The sequence below is a fragment of the Mus pahari genome, chromosome 17 (assembly GCF_900095145.1).
Source record: "Mus pahari chromosome 17, PAHARI_EIJ_v1.1, whole genome shotgun sequence".
Classification (NCBI taxonomy): Eukaryota; Metazoa; Chordata; class Mammalia; order Rodentia; family Muridae; genus Mus; species Mus pahari.
Window position 1 is genome coordinate 50122063 of NC_034606.1, and position 22418 is coordinate 50144480.

The following is a 22418-nucleotide window of genomic DNA, read 5'->3' on the forward strand; positions in this document are numbered from 1 at the left end:
GAAATCACATGAAATGTGCTTTTCTGAACCATGTCTCTTTTGGTAATTTAAAATCTTTCTTTTGATGGATGACTTCCAGAGTATGACTATTCCAAAATTATTAAAATACTTTCTTAATAATGGCATCCATTGTTTCTCTGGTATTGGTGTTTTATTTCATATAAAACATTTGCTACAGTGAGACTGATTGGTTGGAGGTATTATTGGTTTTTTGTTTGTTTGTTTTTTGGTTTTTTGAGACAGGGTTTCTCTGTATAGCACTGGCTGTCCTGGAACTCACTTTGTAGATCAGGCTGGCCTCGAACTCAGAAATCAGTCTGCCTCTGCCTAGCGAGTGCTGGGATTAAAGGCGTGCACCACCACACCCGGCATATTATTGTTTTTATATTCATTGTAAGTAGTGGACAGATGTTCTTTTCACTAGGATTATGTATTGAAAATTTTAACTTATTTATAAGAATAAACCAATCTCAATTTGTTTACTATCAAGAGCATGTCTTCATATATCCTGACCATATGGGTGTTGTTTTTCAGTCACTAACAGGATTCTTTGTCCAAATATTTTCTCATAGTTGAGTATGTGTGTCTAGGTGTACATTCCATGTGTTTCCCATGCTTGTGGAAGCTGAAAGAGGGCATCAGATTCCCTGGAACTAGAGTTACAAGTGAGTGTAAGCTGCCCAACATGGGTGCTGGGAAACAAACTCAGGTCTTCTGTTATAGCAGTAAGATCTCTCTCTTTTAACTGTTGAGCCTTCTTGTATAAGTCAGAGTTCTCTAGAGTAATAACTTATAGAATGAATCTCTCTTTATATATAAAGGAGATTTATTATGACTTACAGGCTGTGCTCCATCCAGCTAGTCAAACAATGGCTATCCATGAATGGAAGGTCCAAGAATTCAGTAGTTGTTAGTCCACGAGGCTGGATGTCTCAGTTAGTTTTCACTATACCCTAGAATCCTGGAGAAGTAGGCTCTAATGCCAGTAAAGGAATGGACTTGCTAGTGAGAGTGAGAGCAAGTGGACAGAGTGAAGCTTTCTTTTTTTCATATCTTTATAAAGGTTTCCAGCAGATGTGGGCCAGATTAGAAATGGGTCTTCCACTCTCTAAGATCCAGATTAGAAGTGGATCTTCCCACTTCAAATTGAGTAAAAAATCCATCATATGTGTGCTCTCCCTTTTTAGGTTATAATTAATTCCAGACGTAGTCAAGTTGACAATCAAGAATAGTCACTACAAGTCCACTCTTTGTCAACTTCATACATCATATCTCCTTATGTCATGATTAATTCCCAAATGAAAACAACAATCAGGTCAAAACTATAATTAACATTATATAACTATCCCACTTACAACTGCAAACACATAAATTTAGAATATGTAGCAATATCCTTTGAGGAACATTCTTCTAGTGTCTTAAATCTGAATATTATAACCATCAATCTTCTCTTAATTAATAATACTTTACATGGTAAAGAAGTTAAGAAAAACATAAACACATTCTTAACAGAATATGACAGAAATATTCATGTCAATTATAAACCTTGTTTCTGCAACTGATTACATGGTCTTAGCTGGTATTTGTAACTACCTTCCTCTACTACCGTTCTGTATTTTTTCCACCATCAGCACACACTTCAGCATGTGCTGGTTCTTTTCTTGAAGGTAAGACCCATATCGTTATTCCTGATGGATCTTGTGCCATAACCACAATAAATATCTACCAGTAAGAACAGTTTTGTCTTCTATTACAGAGGTACAATGTAATAAACCTGCTACCAGGTCACTGGCTGGTTACCCTGAGGAATGATGACATATCTGGCACTCAGGAGCAGCTGGAGCTAAGTCAGACTTGGTGAAAGAAGTTGTACTGGCTAGTTTTGTGTCAACTTGACACAGCTGGAGTTATCACAGAGAAAGGAGCTTCAGTTGGGGAAATGCCTCCATGAGATCCAGCTGTAAGGCATTTTCTCAATTAGTGATCAAGGGGGGGAGGTCCCCTTGTGGGTGGTGCCATCTCTGGGCTGGTAGTCTTGGGTTCTATAAGAGAGCAGGCTGAGCAAGCCAGTGAAAGCAGGCCAGTAAAGAACATCCCTCCATGGCTTCTGCATCAAATCCTGCTCCCTGACCTGCTTGAGTTCCAGTCCTGACTTCCTTTGGTGATCAACAGCAATGTGGAAGTGTAAACTGAATAAACCCTTTCCTCTCCAACTTGTTTCTTTGTCATGATGTGCAGGAATAGACACCCTGACTAAAACAGAAGTCTATGTTGCCGTACCTATGCATAACTCCCATTTCTGCCATCATGGTCACTTTGTTCATGGGCCCACTGGGCAATGACATGAATGGCTGGGGAAAAAGACTGACTGTCCACAGAATAGGTCATCCTATCTACTTGATTATTGAACTCTTCAGCTGAAGTCACTTTGTAATGAGCATTTACATGACACATAAGTATCTTCATATCCTTCACTCATTTGGAAAGATCTAACTGCATACTTCTTCCCCAGATGTCTTTCTCAACTATTTTCCAATCATGGCTTTTCTAAGTCCCCGACAATCCAGTCAACCAATCCATTGACTACAGTCCATGAAATCAGTGAACAATCACACATCTGGCCATTTTTCCTTCCAAATAAAATGCATAGCCATGTGTACTGCCTAAGCACACTGTGAACATTTCCCTTCAATGGTGTCTTTCAGGGTTGTCCAAGGAAGGGGTTGTCATGCTGCAGCTGTCCACTTCTGTGCAGAACCATCAGCAAACTCCGCCCTACTCTTCTCTTCCTCAGTCAACCAGTAAGGGCATACCCTATATAGGTGCATGCTTGGTAGCAGACAACATTTTAATGGGAGTAGAAACCATAGGCATTTAGGCAACTTCTTTTTTTAATACTGTTTTAAGAATTATTTATTCTATGTATATGAATATATGTGCATAAGAGTACACTGTAGCTGTATTCAGACACACCAGAAAGGGCATCAGACCCCATGGATGGTTGTGACCCAGTATGTGGTTGCTGGGAATTGAACTTAGGAACTCTGGAAGTGCAGGAAGTGCTTTTATCTGATGAGCCATCTTTCCAACCCCTAGGCAACTTCTTTTAGTATCTTATTTGTGTCTTCAGGACTTGCTCAGACCCAATCATATATATACAACTTCCATTTGGTAATGAATTGCTTCTATGTGGTTCTACTTTTTGAACTGGCAGATCAGATAACACCTAGTTCATGATCAGCAGCTCAGGTTGCACAGTAACTTGGTGGTTCATTATCAAATACTCAGTTTCCAGTAGAGTAAGACCTGTCTTCCAAAGGTAGAATAGTTGTCTGAAGATGATGGTAGAGCCTTGCTCCAAAATCCCAAAGTCTCTTCTGAAATTCATCTATAGGTTGCCAAAGGTTCCAAGTAGTATCACTATTTGCCACTGACACCTTAAGTACCACTGGGTCTACTGGATCATATGGTCCAAATTATAGAGCAGCTTGGACCTGTTGAAGAGCCCTCTCCTGTTCCAGGCCCTCCACCAAGCTAGCAGCTTCCTAGGTCACTTGGTATATGGGCTGGAATTAACACACTTAAGTGAGGAATATGCTGTTTCCAGAATCCAAATAGGCCCACTAAACACTGCTTCTTTCTTGGGTGGGAGGGGCCAGGTGCAATAACTTGTTCTTCACCTTAAAAGGAATATCTCTGCATACCTCACACTTCTGGACTCCTAAGAATTTCACTGAAATTGAAGGCTCTTGAATTTTGGTTAGATTTATTTCCCATCCTTTGATGTACACACGTGGTTGCTACCTTCTGCTTACTTTGTCCAATTAGTATAATGTCATCAATATAATCACCAATGTGATATGATGATATAATTATATTGATATAATTTACATTGATATAAGAGATAGTCTATCAAGAGCTCTTTAAGCTAAGTTATGGCACAGGGCTGGGCAATTATATATCCTGAGGTACAATCTGGTCTTGCCAACGGAAAGCAAATTGCTTCTGGTGGTTCTCATGGACAGGTACCAAGAAAAAGGGCACATTTCAATAACTGTATTCCATGTACCAGATGTGTTAATCTGCTCAAGTAAGGATACCACCTCTGGTACAACATCTGTAATAGAAGTTGGTACTTGACTGAGTGATTAAGTTTTTGCTAGTCAACTGTCATTCTCCATGATCTATTGTCTTCTATACTGGCCAGATAGAGTTAAAGGGAGATGTGGTGGGACTATCACCCCTCAATCTTTCAAGTCTTTAATGATAAAATACTAATTTATGTAGTTTCTGCATGGATGAGATCCTGTTTTTGATTCCCTGTCACCTTAGCAGTGACAACTCTAAAGGTTTCCATTTAAACTTTCCAACCATAATAGCCTTCACTCCACAGGTCAGAGAACCAATGTGATATTTTTGCCAACTTCCCAGTGTATTGATTCTAATTATATATCTTAGGAGTAGGGACATAACCACAGGATGAGTTTGGGGACCCACCGAACCTCCGGTGAGTCAGACTTAAGCCAAAACTCTTATTACCTGATCTCCATAATTACGTTAACTGGAGGGCTATAATGTTTCTTGGTATCTCCCAGAATCAGCATCAATTCAGAATCAGTACTCAACAGACCTCAGAAAGTCTGGTCATTTTTCTCCCCAATTTAAAAATAAAACTGTTTGAGCTTCCATATTAAACCTAGAATCTCAATAAGCCCTTATCAATACACTTAGCCTGATCCAGTTTTGTGTTCCTTTGACCATTATTCCATTCCATATTCTTAAAACCCATTCCACATACTCCCCAGACCTCTGCGTGAATGAATTAGCAAATTTATTAAGCTCTTTATTAGTGTACTGCACCTCTTCATGAACTATGCTTTCTACTTCCCCTCTAGAACCGTTTTGCCTTAAGTCTGGTTATAAGTCTAGATGCAACTATTGATGGTCTCCAAAGGATATCAGTGTTGTCAAAGATAGAAAAGGCAACATTTCCAGCTGGAGAGATGGCTCAGTGGTTAAGAGCACTGGCTGCTCTTCTGAAGGTCCTGAGTTCAAATCCCAGCAACCACATGGTGGCTCACAACCATCTGTAAAGAAATCTGATGCCCTCTTCTGGAGTGTCTGAAGACAGCTACAGTGTACTTAGATATAATAATAAATAAATCTTTTAAAAAAGGCAACATTTCAAAGGGTGGCAGTATATCTTCTGCAGAAGTTAGATCAAAGTTCTCAGCTTCAAGAAGGTGGGTCCTCATATACAGCCCATTCCAAGTTACAGGATCCCATTCTTTTACAATTAGTGCTCTTACTTTAATTGCCAATGCCCTCTGAGGCTGGGAATTGAATTTTTGCTGTAATCCAACTAACCTTATATTGAATCTGTGGTTTGATTTTCTGCAACTTGAACTCTGTGGCTGCTGGAGAGATTCTCTTTCAGGAAACATTTAGAGATCTGTAGACTGTTAATACATATCTGGACCCAGTCAATTTTATCACTAAACCTATTGTTGTCTTTTACCATACTCTGAGATGCGAGAAGTTTGCTAATTTTTTTTCTCAGAGTTCAAAAATGCGTTTGTCAATTTATCCAGAGATATTAGGAGCAACAGACCACCATCATAATTTTTCTTATTTTTCCACAAACTATCAAAAGTTTACAAAGTCACCAAATTTGTTGTAACTCAAATCAGGTTTATCAAATGCATTTTTCTCCTTAAGTTTGTAAAATAGTTCACACTACCAGCTTTCAGTACTCTCCAAGCACCCAGAGGCTTCAGTAACTATAGGTACTAACAAATTAGAGAGCTCATTGTAGATATTTAATATATTAATCATTCTTATAGTTCTGCTGTCTAGAACCAGTTCTGATACCAAAATCTGTATTAGCTAGGGTTCTCTACAGCAAGAGAACTTATAGAATGACTATCTATCTATTTATCTATCTATCTATGGGATTTATTATAATGACTTACAGGCTGTGGTCTAGCTAATCCAACAATGGCTGCTTATGAATGAAAGTCCAAGAATCTAGTAGTTCTACAGTCCATGAGGTTGGATGTCTCAGCTGGTCTTCAGTATACAGAATCCCAAGGGAGTAGGCTCAATGCCAGTGAAAGAATATACCTGATAGCAAGGTGAGAGTAAACTAGAAAAGTCTAGAAAAGATTGAAGCTTCCTTCTTCCATGCCCTTGTATAGGCTTCCAACAAGAGATGTGGTTCAGATTAGAGAAGGGTCTTCCCACATCAAACATCTGGGTTAGGAGTAGATCTTCCCACTTCAAATTAAACAAAACTCCCTCGCCAGTGCGCCCTCCATTTTGGGGTTTTAATTAGTTCCAGATGTAATCAAGCTGATGATCAAGAATAGCCATCACACATCTCTTCAGCCCTAAACCAATTACTCTTTTACTTGGTATTTCAATTAGACCTAGGTATATATTTTATAAAATACCTTTTCTATACAAAAGCATATAACTTTTCCAATTACATCTTGGGTTACATCATCTTGTATGTCCTAATTAGGGTTTCTACTGCTGTGATAAAACACCATGACAACCAGGTGGTGGTGGTATGTGTTTTTCTTTAATCCCAGCACTTAAGAGGCAGAGACAGGTGGATCTCTGAGTTCCAGGACAGCCAGGCCTACAGAGAGCGACAGTCTCAAACAAAACAAAACAAAACAAAACAGAACAAAACAAACAACAAAAAAACCTTACCAGGACCAAAAGTTACTTGAGGAATGAAGGATTTATTTCATTTACACTTGTAGGTAACAGTTTATCATTGAGGGGTCAGGGCAGGAACTCAAGGAGGGCAGGAATCTACAGGCAGGAACTGATGCAGAACCCATGGAAGAGTGCAATTTACTGGCTTTTTCCTCATGGCTTGCAGAGCCTGCTTGTGTATAGTACCCAATAACCCCAGCTCTGGGGTGGCACTGCTCATAATCAACTGAGCTTTCTCACATCAATCACCAATTAAGAAAAATATACCACATACCAATATGGTATGAAATTTTTCTTAATTGAGTTTTCCTCTTCCAAAAACAACTCTGGCTTACATCAGTTCGATCAGCAAAGTATAATATCAAAAAATTACATGTGTTTTTAGAACAAATTTTATATGGTCATATATATTCTCTTATATAGATGAAGATTCTATATTGACATTTTATTTAGAAATTATACCCTTGAAGCTAGAAAAACTACTTAGAGATTAAGAGCACTGGTTGCCATTGCAGAGGACCTGGGTTCCATTCCCAGCACCCACATGGTGGCTCACAACCTTCTGTAAATCCAGTTCCTGGAAGAGAATCCAATGTCCTCTTCTAGCCTCTTTTGGTACCCCTTATATGTATACATGCATGAACACACACAAATAAAATAAATATTTTGATAAAATCTTTTTTTTTTGAGACAATCTCAATATGTAGCTTTGCCTGTCCTAGAGCTCACTATGTAGATCAAGTTGACCTAGAGCTCACAGAGATCTACCTGCTCTATTTGTTTTTGCCTCCAGAGTGCTGAGATTAAAGGTGTGAGCCACCACACCTGGCTAAATCTTTTGTTTTAAATGTAAAGAAATTCTGTACCACAAATAGGAGTAAGTTATTATACAAATAACTTAAAATAGGCAACAGTACCTAATACACAAATTTGTATAGGAAGCTGGATGTGGTAGTACGTGCCTATAATCCCAGCACTTGGGAGGCAGAGGCAGATGAGGCCAGATTTGTCTACACAGTGAGTTCCAGGATAGCCAGAGTCAGCACTTGTCTCAAAAATAAATAAATAAATAAAAAGTACAGTAAACAAGCAATTCACAGAACTTATCTTAATAAGAAAAATACTTAGTTTTTGCATAATTATTTTCCATAATATTTTATATGATGAGGATTTACCTTTAGCTCTTGGACTAGTTGGCTTCTTTTGTCTCTTAGACTGTGTAACTCTTTCTCGTCCCAGCACAGAGCTTTGTGCTTTAAGTCACTTGACCCTCCAGAGATCACTCCAGATTTCAAAAACAGTGTTCCATCAAGTGCTACTGCCTGCATCATAAAAACATTTACTTTAGAGAAATGTATTTTAGCATACTTTTTCCAGCTGAGATTTTATAGATGTAAAAAACACTTCATTAACTTTACTAATAAAATACTGATTTTTAAAGGAATACAAACCACAAATATAAAACCCATTTTATTAAGACTAGGCAACAAATTAAAAGCCACCATAGAGGTTTAAAATAAGCTGTATATTCACTCCAAACATACATAATGCTGAGAAGCAAAAACCGTACTTAATATTAAATCATTTGTATTGCATAATCCTTTGTTTTGAAGATTCTGACATATATTATAAATAGTATATTATGAAAATGACTTAAAAACTTTAGGATATCCCCAAACAATTGTATTCTCCAAAATAAATACAGAATGAAATTTAGAGTCAAGGTATAAAATTACCCAGAGTTTACAGTGCTCTAAGTGAGTGCTTTAATGGAATAAATTAATCAATTTTCAACATTTTATAAATGTTTCTACTTAATTAGAGTGAGAAATGTTTCTGGCCCTAGCCTCCCAGCTATTTTCTTAAGAGATAATAAAAACTTAAGTTTAGATTGTTAGATATTTTTTGAGAAATATTTGCATGTACAAAATTATGCCTTCAGGCATCATACCAGGGTGGGTGTAAGGAAAACAAGCTAAAGCCTCAGTCGAGCATACTAGGCAAGCACTCTACTCTCAGTCTTATAGAATGTTCTTTTGCTGATATCTTTTTTCCTTAGATTTTAAAGATTTAAATATTTGTGTATGAATGTTTTGACTGTATGTATGCTATGTGCATTTCTGGTGCCTGTAGAGGCTAAAAGATGGCATCAGATCCTCTATAATTATGAATATAGGAGTTGTAGATGGTTGTGAGTGACTATGTGCATGCTGAGCATTGAACCCAGGTCTTCTGGAAGGCAACAAGTGCTCTAAATTGCTGAGCAATCTCTCTAGCCCTGTGAGAAGCTATGTTTTTTGTTTTGTTTTTGAGACAGAATCTTATGTAGTTCAAACTAGCCTGAAACACACTAGATAGCCAAGGATGACCTTGAACTCCTGACCCTCTTGCCTCTACCTCCCAAAATCCTGAGCTTACAGGCACGTGCTGCCCATGCCTAGCAGATTTGCTAATTTTACATTATATTGTTTGTAGGTATTGTATGTAATTTATATGTGCTATATATTTAAATAAACCGGACTATTTTGTAATGTCACTTGAAATGTAAAGTTTTAAAATACAGAAGTCTATTGGAAATCAAAAGTAATTTCAAATTGAAGATGAAAGAATGTGGTATCTATCCAAATGTTTTACTAACCTAAAACATATTAGGTTCTTTTTTACATTTCTGAAATACTGTTGATATGCAAATAAACCAGATTAAAATTCTAAAATTCTAAAATATGTTACAATGAGATAAAGCATGTTGTTGTGAACAAGAAATAAATTATAAATAGGGACAAATCACCTTATCTTCAAATGGCTTTTTAAAACTGAACAATCTTTAAAAATCTATTTTAAGGTGCTGGAGAGATGGCCCAATGGTTAGGAGCACTGGCTGATTCCAGAAGACCTACGTAAGATTCCCAGGATCCACATGGAAGCTTACAGTATAACTCCAATTCTAAGAGAGCTGATAACCTTTTCCAGCCTCCATGGATACTGGGCACACTATCGTGTGCAGACATACATGTAGAGGCAAAACACCCATATACATAAAATAAAAGTCTATTTTATAAATATATAGCATTAATCATTTTAGAAAAATGCTAAATTTAAGAATGGGAATTCTTAGAAGAAAAGCTTATTTTGTATTGATTTTTGATACTAGACATTCTAGATAACTGTAAATTGTTCGTGAAGCAGCTACCATTTGCTAAGGATTATTTCCTAAGCACTCTGGCAGCATTATGCTTGTCACTTAATGTAAGCTTCATAATTTTATTTTATTTTTAACTATCTCCTCAGTTTTAGATAAGAAAAATTACGAGGTTAGGAACTTACCTCAAGTCCCATAACTATTTACTATATAGCATCACTAGTCTTATTTTATGGCTTAGGCACTTAAGCATTGATATACTTTATAAAATTAAATAATTATTGAACAATAATTTAGCATTGATCAACTAAATATAAATTGTCCACGTAAGAAAAAATATATATTTGTGGGTGTGCATGCATGTATGTACATGTGCATGTGTGTAGAGGCCAGACCAGAATATGAGGTCTCTATGTCTATTGCTCTCTGTCTTACTATTTCGAGACAGTTTCTCACTAAACTAGAAGCTTGTTATTTAAATTAACCAGCTAGATCTTGGAATCCAAATGTCTCTACCCTCTAACACTAGAGTTACAGGTATACTGAGTCATGCTCCGCTTATGTGGGTGCTATGTATTTGAAATCAGGTCTGCACTCTTGTAGAGGAAGCATTCTTAGCCATTTAAGTCATCTCCTCTACCCTTAAAATATTTATTTTTAAAAGAAAAATCACTCCCTTTAAAGATTAGTCTTCAGTAACATTTCAACTGTGCTATTTTAAATAAAATTATGTTAAGCATTGTGGGGCAATGGGCTATGTACTGACAGCCTGGTCTCCAGTCAAGTTGAGGTCCTGAACCTCAGTGGGACCCAATAGGTGGGAAAGCAAACGCAGTAACCCCACATCCGCCTGCCCAGAGAACTGGAACTCTGGTGGGACGTGGTTTCTCTCCCACTCCCCTTTCCCATACACCCACGGCCCCGCAAAGTATCAACATACAAAGTATTCCCATTAAGTTATATAAGAACAAAAAATGTAAAGTAAGCCACAAGAAAATCCTTCCAGCTATTTAAAGGTAAAACAATGCAGGGAAAATACAGGAATCAACAAGGACATTTATTCCACACCAAGGGAAAAACTCAAATGCCTTAGAACTTGTGATATAGAGAATATTACAGAAGTTAATTTTATAAAACTCAACTGAAGAGCTGAGGATGTAGCTTAGTTGGTAGAGTGCTTGCCTAAATATACAATGCCCTGAGCTCAATCTTTAGTATATACAAAAAATGGACATGATAATGCATGTCTCTGATCCCAGCACTTGGGAGGCAAGAGGCAGGAAGATCACTGTTATCACAGTTAACCTCAGCTATCTATACAACAAGCTCAAGGCCAGTCTGGGCTACATGAGACCCCAACATCAAATCAAAGCATCATAGGCTTTCGTATACTGGTGTTCCTAATTAAAAAGAACACACGAGTAACAGGGAGAGGGTAGAGACCAAACAAATGAATGAACAAACTTCAACTTAGTTGAAAGAGTGATCAGTCTCTCACCTTCCGTCTTTCAGGTCCACCAAATGCAATATGTCTTGCTTCTTCCACAGTCTCACAGACAAGGCCATTTCCACAAACAAACTGAATCACTTTCTTCAGCTGAGGAAACTGGGTCTTTATAACATCGATCATCATCTTACAGCCTTTAATTTCCCTTAGTCGTTCATTGATTGGCTTGATCTGAAGGGTTAAAAGGAAAATTGGTATATTAACTACACTAAAATAAAACCAAATGATAATGCATGTCTCTGAAGGAGCCACTTAGGTATGTAACCAAAGGCAGCACAGAACTACAGATCTAAAAACGAAATGAAACAAAACCCTCTAGTCTGAAGTGATCAGGACAGCCTTCAGATTATGGATGTACTTTCAGATTTCTGTCTACAAATCATAAATATATCTGCTACGTTATTACTGAAAACTAGTAAATATAATCTAATTTCTGTTAAACAAAAATCCTGTGTATACTAAAAGGTATATAGGTATGCACATGGGAATGGTAGATACACACACACACACACACACACACACACACACACACATATATATATATATATATATATATATATATATATATATATATATATATATTCATATGGCCTGAATGTATATATATATATGTTCATATGGCCTGAATGTATAGAAAACCTCTAAAATAGTACTAGAAGGAAATATTCCTTTTATATTTCTGTATAAGGCTGGTTTTTTTTACATTTATTTATTTATTTATTTATTTATTTATTTATTTATTTATTTATTTATTTATTTATTTAGCGTGTGTGCATGTGTAGGTGTCCTCTAGCATGTCTCTGGAAAGTACAGAGGACAACCTGTGGGAATTGGTTCCTCTCCTTCTACCATGTGAGTAGAGGGACTAAATCTTTAACTCTTTAACTCAAGTTATGCTTGGTAACAAGTACTTTTATCTACCGAGTCATGTGGTGACCCTGTATAGATTTTTGTTATTATTATTTTTCCTGTGTAAGTACACTGTAGCTGTCTTCAGACACACTAGAAGAGGGTGTCATATCTCATTACAGATGGTTGTGAGCCACCATGTGNTTGCTGGGATTTGAACTTAGAACCTTCAGAAGAGCAGTCAGTGCTCTTAACTGAGCCATCTCTCCAGCGCCCCCTATAAGATTTTAATTAAAAAATTTTTTTGTCTGCATGTATGTCTGTGAACCACATGCATGAAGTGCCCACAGAGACCAGAAGAGGGAGTCAGAGACCCGAGGACTGGAATTACAGATGATTGTTAGCTGCTTTGGAGGTGTACTAAGAATCTAACCCAGGTCCTTTGTAAGAACAGCCAGTATTTTTAACTGCTAAGCCATCATTTCAGTATCATATTTTTGTAAAATATGAGTTTGCCTTGAAAAAATTCAAATGAGTAACAAATAAAAATTATTTTTACTAGGCATAGTGGTACATGTCTTTAATCCCAGCACTCAGGAAGCAGAGGCAAGCAAATCTCTTAAAGAGTTTGAAGCCAGCCTGGTCTACATAACTGAGTTCTTCTCCAGATTGAAACTAAAGACATTAAGAATTGTAGCAATACTAGACTAGGAAGAAATATCATGAATCACAAAAGATAGCAGTTGCTTGATATTATTCACCTCAAGTTCAGAAACACCAGCCACTTGAATGGCTGGCTAACTGGCATTCAAGTTAAACCACTTGCACCCACCCTACCCCCACCCCATAGCTGCCAGTTTGGAGCAATAAAGGCATTAAATTTGGCAATTAATAAATACCAAATATTAAAATTCTTACATCAAGGTAATCTAGAGCAAGGAATGTTTCAGGTTCAGCTCTTTCCGCCTTCAGAAATCGAATACAATCTTTTGCTACCTTTTCTGAGGCTACAACAATGGCAACCATGTAGCGGCCAAAAAGCTTAGTCACGGCCAGCTGGTATTTCTTATGAATAGGGTGACACAGGTCAAGCAGTCTTCCAAACTTAGTAGGTTCAGAACAGAAGAAGAAAACAAATGCATTAATGAGAAACATATAATTCATTGTTTTCTAATGTAACAAAGCATAGCAGAAAACAGAATACAATTTATATGTCCAATTTAATAGTCACATTCAAATTCATCTGAATTCTTATATTCAATGTGGACCTTTCATTTTTTTGATAATGGACAACTTCTGGACTGTTTCCCATAGAGTGAATCAAGTGCCTTCTTTAAGCAATAGGTGACCGAATCCATATTCCTGCTCTACCCACTCTCCCCGAGGGCAAGAAACACAAGGGCTCAGCTGACACTCTGTAAGAATACACTGTCTGAACATCTCATTCTCTCCCTCTGTGGAGTTTTAAATTAACATTCTGTTTCACTGCGATTCTGCCCTGTGTAGAAAAACACACATTATTTGGTGGGAGGATTCAAAATGTCCTCTCTCTCAATGAGGAATTGAGTCTTCTCTACATTGAGAGAGCATCAGAGGTCCCCCCTTTCCCGATTTTCTAGTTTTTATAATCAATCCCCTCCACCTTTGAAAAGAAACAAGTATATAAGTGATGCTTCTTGCCAAATTAAGGAATGCTGGGTAAAAATTTTTAGAATTTAGTCAATCAGCTTGGCTTCTACAGAGTTCAGAACAACTAAAATTATACTTAAGTTGTTAAATCTCTCCATCCTTTTCTCTGTTTAAAAAGAAATCTGCACAATAGCCATTTCCTGCCATTAGATATGATTGCTGAACTACTGGTTTTTTTTTTTAAACTAGGGTGGTGTCATTTTGTTATGAATTGAGGAAGCAAGATTGGGCAACGTAGCCCTATTCCTCTATCATTATCCATGATTCAAAGTAAAGATTGAAGAAGAACATCAAAGATTTGGGGATATATAACTCAGTTGGTAGAATGTTTATCTCACATACATGAAGTTCTAGTTTCAGTCTCTCCACACATGTTCCTCCAGTTTCTTGAAGGAAAAAAGAGATGTTCTAGTAAGACAGTGTAAAGGAGATAAAGTAGGTGGCCATGAAAATGTAGTACCATAAAGGTCAATGGCAAGTGTTTTGGAACAAAGCAATGGTGAAGTGTCAAGTAGTAAAAGTACGCCATAAGGAAATCACAGGGCACACTGAGGCACAAGAGAGGCCCACGATAAAATAGAAAATGATGCTGTGAGGCTAACACCCATGTAACAGGATAGCATTGTATTTTGGCTAAGGTACTTAGTATGAAAGACACTGGATACAAGCCAGACTTGGTGGCGCACGCCTTTAATCCCAGCACTCTGGAGTCAGAGGCAGGTGGATTTCTGAGTTCGAGGCCAGCCTGGTCTACAGAGTGAGTTCCAGGACAGCCAGGGCTATACAGAGAAACCCTGTCTTGAAAAAAAAAAAGACACTGGGTACAGAGAGAAAATGAAAATATGGGAGCGATACCTAACCTATTAAAAATTATGAAGAACTTGAGCACAGAGGTTTCTTGTTAAGAGGACCAAGATTACTTCATACTATGTTTCCTCTGGGGATATCAGCCATAATGTATACTGGCTAGGTACTGTGTTCATGTAAACGTTTCTTTTCAATACTTACAAATACAATTTGAAATTATTTATCTTTTACTCTATTTACTTATTATGTTTTGGATATAAATTGTCAAATACAAAACACAACATTTCTAAAATAATTCTGCCTCATTACAACAGTTATATTTCCAATCTCAAGTAAGAACACTATTTTTAGGAATGAGAGAGCACAGCCTTTAAAATTCATTCCAATTACCACGGAATCTGGGTAAAGTCTTTTAAGGTGTTCCAGAACTTCTGCTCTTTTCCGCTGACGTTTTCCCTCATGGTTATCAATTCCAGCATTCTGCAATTCATTTCTAATAAGACTCAATTCTTCATTAACTTCAGACATTCTTGATTTTGTATTGTCAATTTCTTTTATCAGGGCCTCTTCTTGCTGTTTTTTATCTTCCAAGCAATCCCTACAATAGTAACAACAAGAATAACAACCAAAAAGCCAGTTTGTTAAAACATAAAACAGAGCCGGGCGTGGTGGCACATGCCTTTAATCCCAGCACTCAGGAGGCAGAGGCAGGGGGATTTCTGAGTTCGAGGCTAGCCTGGTCTACAAAGTGAGTCCCCAGAGAAACCCTGTCTCGAAAAAAAAAAAAACAAACATAAAACAGTTTTGTCTGGCAGTGTATGAAAAATGGAGTAGTGCTCTATCAATTAAAAAAAGAAATAAAAAAAACCCAACACTAAACAGGCAAAAGAGCTTTTTGGTCATTCCTGTTCATTTGAAAATACATATTTCTGGGTACTATGAGAGTAAGGGTAGATCAATATAAACCAGAGCAACCATCACATGCTTAATATCAATGCAAACTCAACTAAACTTCCTTAGTGGTAGACTGAAAACCATGAATTAGCTTTCAAGACACAATTAATTACCATTTTAAAAAAATTTAGGTTTATTTTTATTTTATATGTATGACTGTTTGCCTGTATGTATATCTGTGAACACCTATGTAGTTAGTGTCTATGGAAACCAGAAGAGGACATCAGATCCCCTGGATCTGGAACTACAGATAGTTGTGAGTCCAACCACCATGTGGGTGCTTTGAATAAAACCCAGTCCTCTGCAAGAGCAGTCAGTGTTCTTAACTACTGAGCATCTCTCCAGCACCCACAATTCATTATTTATTTCTGAAATGTCAATGTCGAAGAGATTTAAGTTTTACCACTGCTACACATTTACATTTTCAAATTTTAAGTATAATTTTTAACAATCTATAAAGACAAAGGAATAGGAATATCACACATTAGTAACATTCATTCACTGCTTAGAGAATACACTGGATCATTTAGATATGAAAAAGCTACAAAGATTGTTTTCCTACTTACATGCATGTCTTTGTATATTCCTCCAATTTCTCTATTCGTTTTTTATGCTCTTCTATTTGCTCTTTTATTTGTTTTAGATTTCCCTACAATAGGAAGTAAACAAAGCTAATTACAACATTCTAAACCAATAACATATCTAGACTTTATTATGCTATACATTAAAAGTTTGAAATCCATCAAATATGATTATATGAAAATATTTAGGGTGTGATGGCTTAGTAGATGCTTGCTGTCAAGCCTGATGAACTCTTTTCAACCACTGAATATAAGAGAAGGAAAGAGCCAATGCTCTCAAGTTGTTTTCTTTCCCTTTCTTTTTTTTAAGATTTATTTATTTATTATATGTAAGTATACTGTAGCTGTCATCAGACACTCCAGAAGAGGGTGTCAGATCTCATTACAGATGGTTATGAGCCACGATGTGGTTTCTGGGATTTGAACTCCTGACCTTTGGAAGAACAGTCGGGTGCTCTTACCCACTGAGCCATCTCACCAGCCCCTCAGGTTGTTTTCTGACTTCTACAAGTACATCACAGTGTACTTGGGCATGCATGGGCACACACACAAATATATAAATAAATGTAATTTAAAAATTAAGAGAAAATATAAAAGAAAAACTAATTTTGAAAAGGTCAGCTAATATAAAACTTTTATAGTTAATAGATTGAGGTTCAAATCAGACTGTATTTTGCTGGAATATTTGGTCTCCAGTGATTTTACTGGTAAATTCAAACTTCAAGCACATTTAAAAATATCTCTTGATTTATTTATCTTATGTTTATGTTTATCTTATGTTTTGTCTACATGTATGTCTATACACCACATTCCTATCTGGTGTCCACAAAAGAGGGTGTCAGATCCTCTGGGAAAAGTTATTAGTTATTGTAGTTATTAGTTATTGTATGTGCTGGGAACTAAATCCTGAAAGATTGACAAGTGCTCTCTCTCTCTTCAGTTCAAAAACATTTTCAACTACCTATGCAGTTCATATTTATCTTTCAAACTAATCCATTCACTGGCTTCCATGTGGTAGGAACTAGAGGTATGAGTGGGATAGTTCCTATCCTCAAGAAAATAAGTGATTACAATACAGTACTTAAGTATCATCATTATGCAAGAACTACAGGGCAACTAACAGGCACAAGGAGAGGACTTCATGCAAGGCTTGCTCTATTTATTAAATCCAAATACTGCAGAGCAGCGGAAACTGTCACCTGAGAAATACAGGTTCTAAGATGACTAAAAACATAGCACTGAATCCTAGACATACCATGTTTTCTTCTATGCAAGTACACCAACCACACAATAATAATAAACAGAACAATACAACAATGTAAGTTATTTATGAATTATTTATTTTTTGAATTTCCCATTTAGTTAGCCAGGGATAAAACTGAAAGGGGAGCTTTAACTTCCCAGGGAAGAGACACTGGATGGATGAGGAGTGTAGTCTCCAACTAGTTTTAGATTTTTAACCTTTAACCTTTCTTCCATCTATTCAACGATAATCCATGAAGCAAACATCTATTGTGCTAGGTGCCAGAGTTACAAAAATGACCAAAATGAGCTGAGATGACTCAGATGATTACACAAATATGACCACCTTAGTTCAAATCCCCACATAAAGTCAAGAGTAGCTGTGCACACCTATAGCCCCAGTGCTGTGAAGACAGACAGAATAATTGCTAGGGATTGCAGGCTGCTACCCTAGCTCCAGGTTCACTAAGAAATCTTGTCTCAAGGATATTAGGAGAGTGATGAAGCAAGATACTTGCTATGTTCTTCTGAGTTCTGCGCCAATACAATCAGGCACATGAACTCACCTGCACACACATACACATGTATATATCTCCCTCCAAAATAAGGTAAGACAGCTGCTTTTCTAATGGAATGCATACATTGAAATTATGAAGCCCAACATTGAAATTCTACTATCTCACTTAAGTCCATTTAGAGCTGGGAATGGCAGTACACCCATTTACTCCCACTACTTAGGGGGCTAAAGAAGGCAGACCTCTGTGAATCAAAGCCAGCTTGGTCTGCATGGTGAGTTCCAGGTCAGCCAGGGATTCATAGTGAGACATTGTCTCAGGTAAGAAAAAAGAAAAGAAAAGAAAAAAAAAGGTCCATTCAGGGTCTAGAGAAATAGCTCAGTGATTACAAGAAATTACTGCTTTTGCAGATGGAAACTCAGGAAGAAACATATTTGTAATGTTACAGGAGATCAATACAACAGATCAAAGAAAGGAAAACAGGAAGAAAAACCAAGCAACAACTCAGGTAGGCCCATGTAGGTCACCTGAGAACTTTGACTTAAAACTTTTATGTATAACTTGGGAAGCCTCTGGAGAATTTAAAGAGCCAATTTCATGATTTGACTTACTGAATGTATTAACTGGCTGCTATGCTAAGACTACTGTGTAGGATAAACAGTGGTAGCAAAGGAAGCTGGTACGCTACTGAACTGATCCAAACCAAAAGTATGGTAACATGGACAAAAGTGATAGTAGTAGGAATGGAAAAACATAGACTCTTTTTATATTTTCAAGGTAAAGCCAACAGTTTTCTAAAAGAGTCTAAGACTAGCTCCATATTTTTTACCTGAGCAACTAATAAAATTAAACTGTCATAATTGGAGACATGAAAGACTGTGGAACACATTTTGGTGAGAAGATTGGAAGTTCAGTTTGGGGTCTAAGATTGATTGAGATGTTTGCTCAACACCTAACCTGAAGAACCTGAAGTAGTAGCTGGAAAAACACATGGTTGGAGTTCTGAAGGTCTGAGAACTATTTAGAGCAGTGTTTAAATATGTATGAGTATAAACCACCAAGTCAGTAAATACAGGTAAAAGAAAACCAAAAGCTTAGAAACAACCACCACAAATCGGACTTATAGCAGCACTTAGCATGCTATATACACAAATATCAGGGTAGCTCAGAGAAACTTCATAATGTGATCAACTATTATTGTTGAATGTGCAATAACAGTAATCTTATACCCAATCCTTAGTCTTTAGAAAAGGAGTCATAAAATATTAAAAGAGAATGACTATTAAGTTTGTCCTTCACTGTGAGCTTGACTTTATAGTGTGATTTGTCTTGTGCACCTAGCTCTTTAAAGGATCACCAGTTGATAGTCAACTGGCCCTTTAAGAATTCTTAGCTGTTAGAACTGCTTGATGCTATGACCTTTAGTGTTGGTTGCCTCTTGGATTCTGGGAACAGGATATGATATAAAAATCCAGCTGAGGGGGCTGGTGAGATGGCTCAGTGGGTAAGAGCACCCGACTGCTCTTCCGAAGGTCTGGAGTTCAAATCCCAGCAACCACATGGTGGCTCACAACCATCTATAACAAGATCTGACACCCTCTTCTGGAGTGTCTGAGGACAGCTACAGTGTACTTACATATAATAAATAAATAAATCTTAAAAAAAAATCCAGCTGAGGCTAAGAGTTGTAAGTGAGTTGATCTAGCAGAGTGAGAAGAGAAGGCAGTTGGGGGAGAAGATATTGTTCAGAGATGGTTGAGTCAGGAGAAATTGAGCTGAGCAGATAGGCCAAAATAGTTGTTATAGTTTGGACCAGATAGTATTGGAAAAACTGGGAGAAGGAACTGTTTAAGTAGACTATTGGGAACTAAGGATGGAATGGTTGGGAGAAACAGATGACAGTTGGGAAAGACATTAGCTTCAGGGATCTTTCTCTCCCCCCTTTATCCATCTTTCTCTCCTACCTATACTTTTTCTGACTGCATATAAAAATGCAAAATGTAAAGCTCCCCACCCCAATCTAATAAATTGTTTACTGAGACTATACACAACAAGAGCAAGATAGGCTGGAAATGAAGTCTTACTCTATGGAAGAATATAATGCTATCTTAACACTTGTTCCCAACACAGACTGACCAGCTCTCCTCTTGGGCAAAATATTTGAGGAATGATTCCAGAACCCATGATTGTTTGCCTAATTTACATATACTCAAATCCTTATATAAAATGAGAGTATTCATATAAAATTGACACATATCTTTTTATATACTTGAAACACTCTCTGTAAGATTTACAATACCTAGTAAAATGTAAATGTTATACAGATAGGTATTATATTGTATTGCTTAGGGAGTGACAGGAGTGACAAAAAGTACTAAAATGGTGTTCAATAAACATTTTTACCCTGAGTATTGTTGAAGCTCATTTGAATCCACAGCTTCAAGACCCACAGATACAGACAGCTAAGTGGGGACCCACTCTCCACATCCTCCTCCTCCTCCTCACACTACTGACCTAAAGTGCATGCTCATCACCATATAGATGTACAGAAAACATTTCCCAAACACATATATGAAGGCATGGCCTACTCTAACTATAGAAGTGCATATAAATAAAAATTCTAAGAACAACAGAGAAACCAGAATTAATTATTTTGCTGTGCTTGGGATAGAAGTGTTCTAAAATTAAGCTATATACTCCTAGCCCCTCAGAATTTTTAAAAATTTCTTGTGTTTCATATAAATCCACTTATATATTGAAAAGGTAATATAAAGGGGAGCAACATCTCATGGCAATTAATTCTAAACTATGACTATAGAACCCATGGTACCTGAGTGTCTCCATGCCTCCTCTTTTCAAATGCCAGTCTTTCTTTTTCTGCCTTCTGTTCCCACTGCAGTTTTTCCAGTTGTTGTGTCATTATACCTACCTTCCGTCTGACTTGCTCCTTAAGCAGTTTGTAACGATCCAGCTATATAAACAGCATTGACATATTATTCACCTTAATGAAATTATATGACATCCTGTTCTCATCAAAATCTTTATACAAATTATATCATAATTAGCCATCTTCTCCAGGTAAAATATGTGAACTTAATATGAGAAAATTTCCTTATTAAAAACTCTTTAGATAGTATAACGAAGTAGTCAAGACAAACTCTATAATAAGGTCTTTGATAGAAAATCTAGGGAAAAAACAATCTAGAGAAAACGGTACTTTACTTTTCTAGTTATAACTATTCTGGTGTATGTATAGTGTGATACAAGATTAGCATAACTCAATGAAAGAGATGAATAATGATACTTTAGTTGAAAGAATATTTGAAAACTGACTTACATGTTTTTGGTTAGCTGTATGTTTTACTAATTAATAATTTTAATCTTGTATACTGTATTATACTATTAACATATCACTGAAAAGTTAAAATCATCTTAGTTCCCTTGTCAATTAAGTTTTTTCAAAGTCACATATATCTGATATTTACATTTAGATATCTAAGAGAATTGTTTTATTTTTAAAATAGTAACAATTGCTTAACTTGTATTACTATATAATCCCAGGTGGTACCAGGCTTTAATTAATTTATAAATATTATAACACCACCTAACTATATGATGGAAAAATAACAGTATCGAGATTAAATTTAGATTCAGCGAACAGATTTAAAAAAGCTAATTCCTACAATTTACATTCTAGGGATAATCTTAATAAATTATCACAGGGGTTATCTCTTATTTTTTTCTAATTTAAAACTGAAACAATAAAAAATGTTTCCAGTATTTTCATTTTTTTTCACCTGACTATTTTCCAATTCAATGTCTCGCCCTTTTTGTAAGATTTTCTCTTCCATCTGCTTTTCAAAACTTTTCCATGCTCTATCTAAATCAGCCAGTTCTGCCACTAAGGCTTGTATGCCATCTTCCTGCTTAGAACATTGTTTTTCATTGTCTGTTATCAATTTCTTGGACAAATCCAATTTTTTTAGATGATGAGAAGTGTTTTCTTTAGCTTTAATGTACTGAGGTCTCTTCTGATTTAAAACTGCTTCAACAGATCTAAAAAGGAAAAATATTTTTTATTTTTAGCATATAAGCAAGTATTAATTTATTATTTTATTTATATTTTTATTTTTTGGAGTCAGGGTTTCACTATGTAGCCCCTGTTAAACTGGAACTAGCTATGTACACAAAGCTGGCTTTGAATGCTGTGATCTTCCTGTCTCTGCCTCCCATGTGCCAGGACTAAAGGCATGAATATGAATCATCAACCTTGGCCAAAATGAAAGTAATTCTGATCAAATAATATTCAAAATTAAATTCTAAAAATTAGCTTGCAGAGATTGTTAGGCATATCTGTAGTTGCCAGAGAAAACAGTACTGTTGAAATTCTGTTTTGTTTTGATTTTTTG

The 22418-nt window shown here is 36.5% G+C and overlaps 1 protein-coding gene across 1 annotated transcript in view; it reads right to left on the reverse strand.

The window, feature by feature from the left end:
- Smc1b (structural maintenance of chromosomes 1B) overlaps positions 1-22418 on the reverse strand; it is a 62598-nt gene that overhangs the window by 29828 nt on the left and 10352 nt on the right. Inside the window, exons 6-12 of the mRNA XM_021217005.2 lie at positions 21807-22065; positions 20840-20980; positions 16238-16320; positions 15108-15315; positions 13140-13325; positions 11364-11543; positions 7902-8048 (exon numbers count right to left, since the gene is read on the reverse strand). Coding sequence (XP_021072664.1) covers positions 7902-8048; positions 11364-11543; positions 13140-13325; positions 15108-15315; positions 16238-16320; positions 20840-20980; positions 21807-22065 — 1204 coding nt within the window. The remainder of the gene's footprint in view (positions 1-7901; positions 8049-11363; positions 11544-13139; positions 13326-15107; positions 15316-16237; positions 16321-20839; positions 20981-21806; positions 22066-22418) is intronic.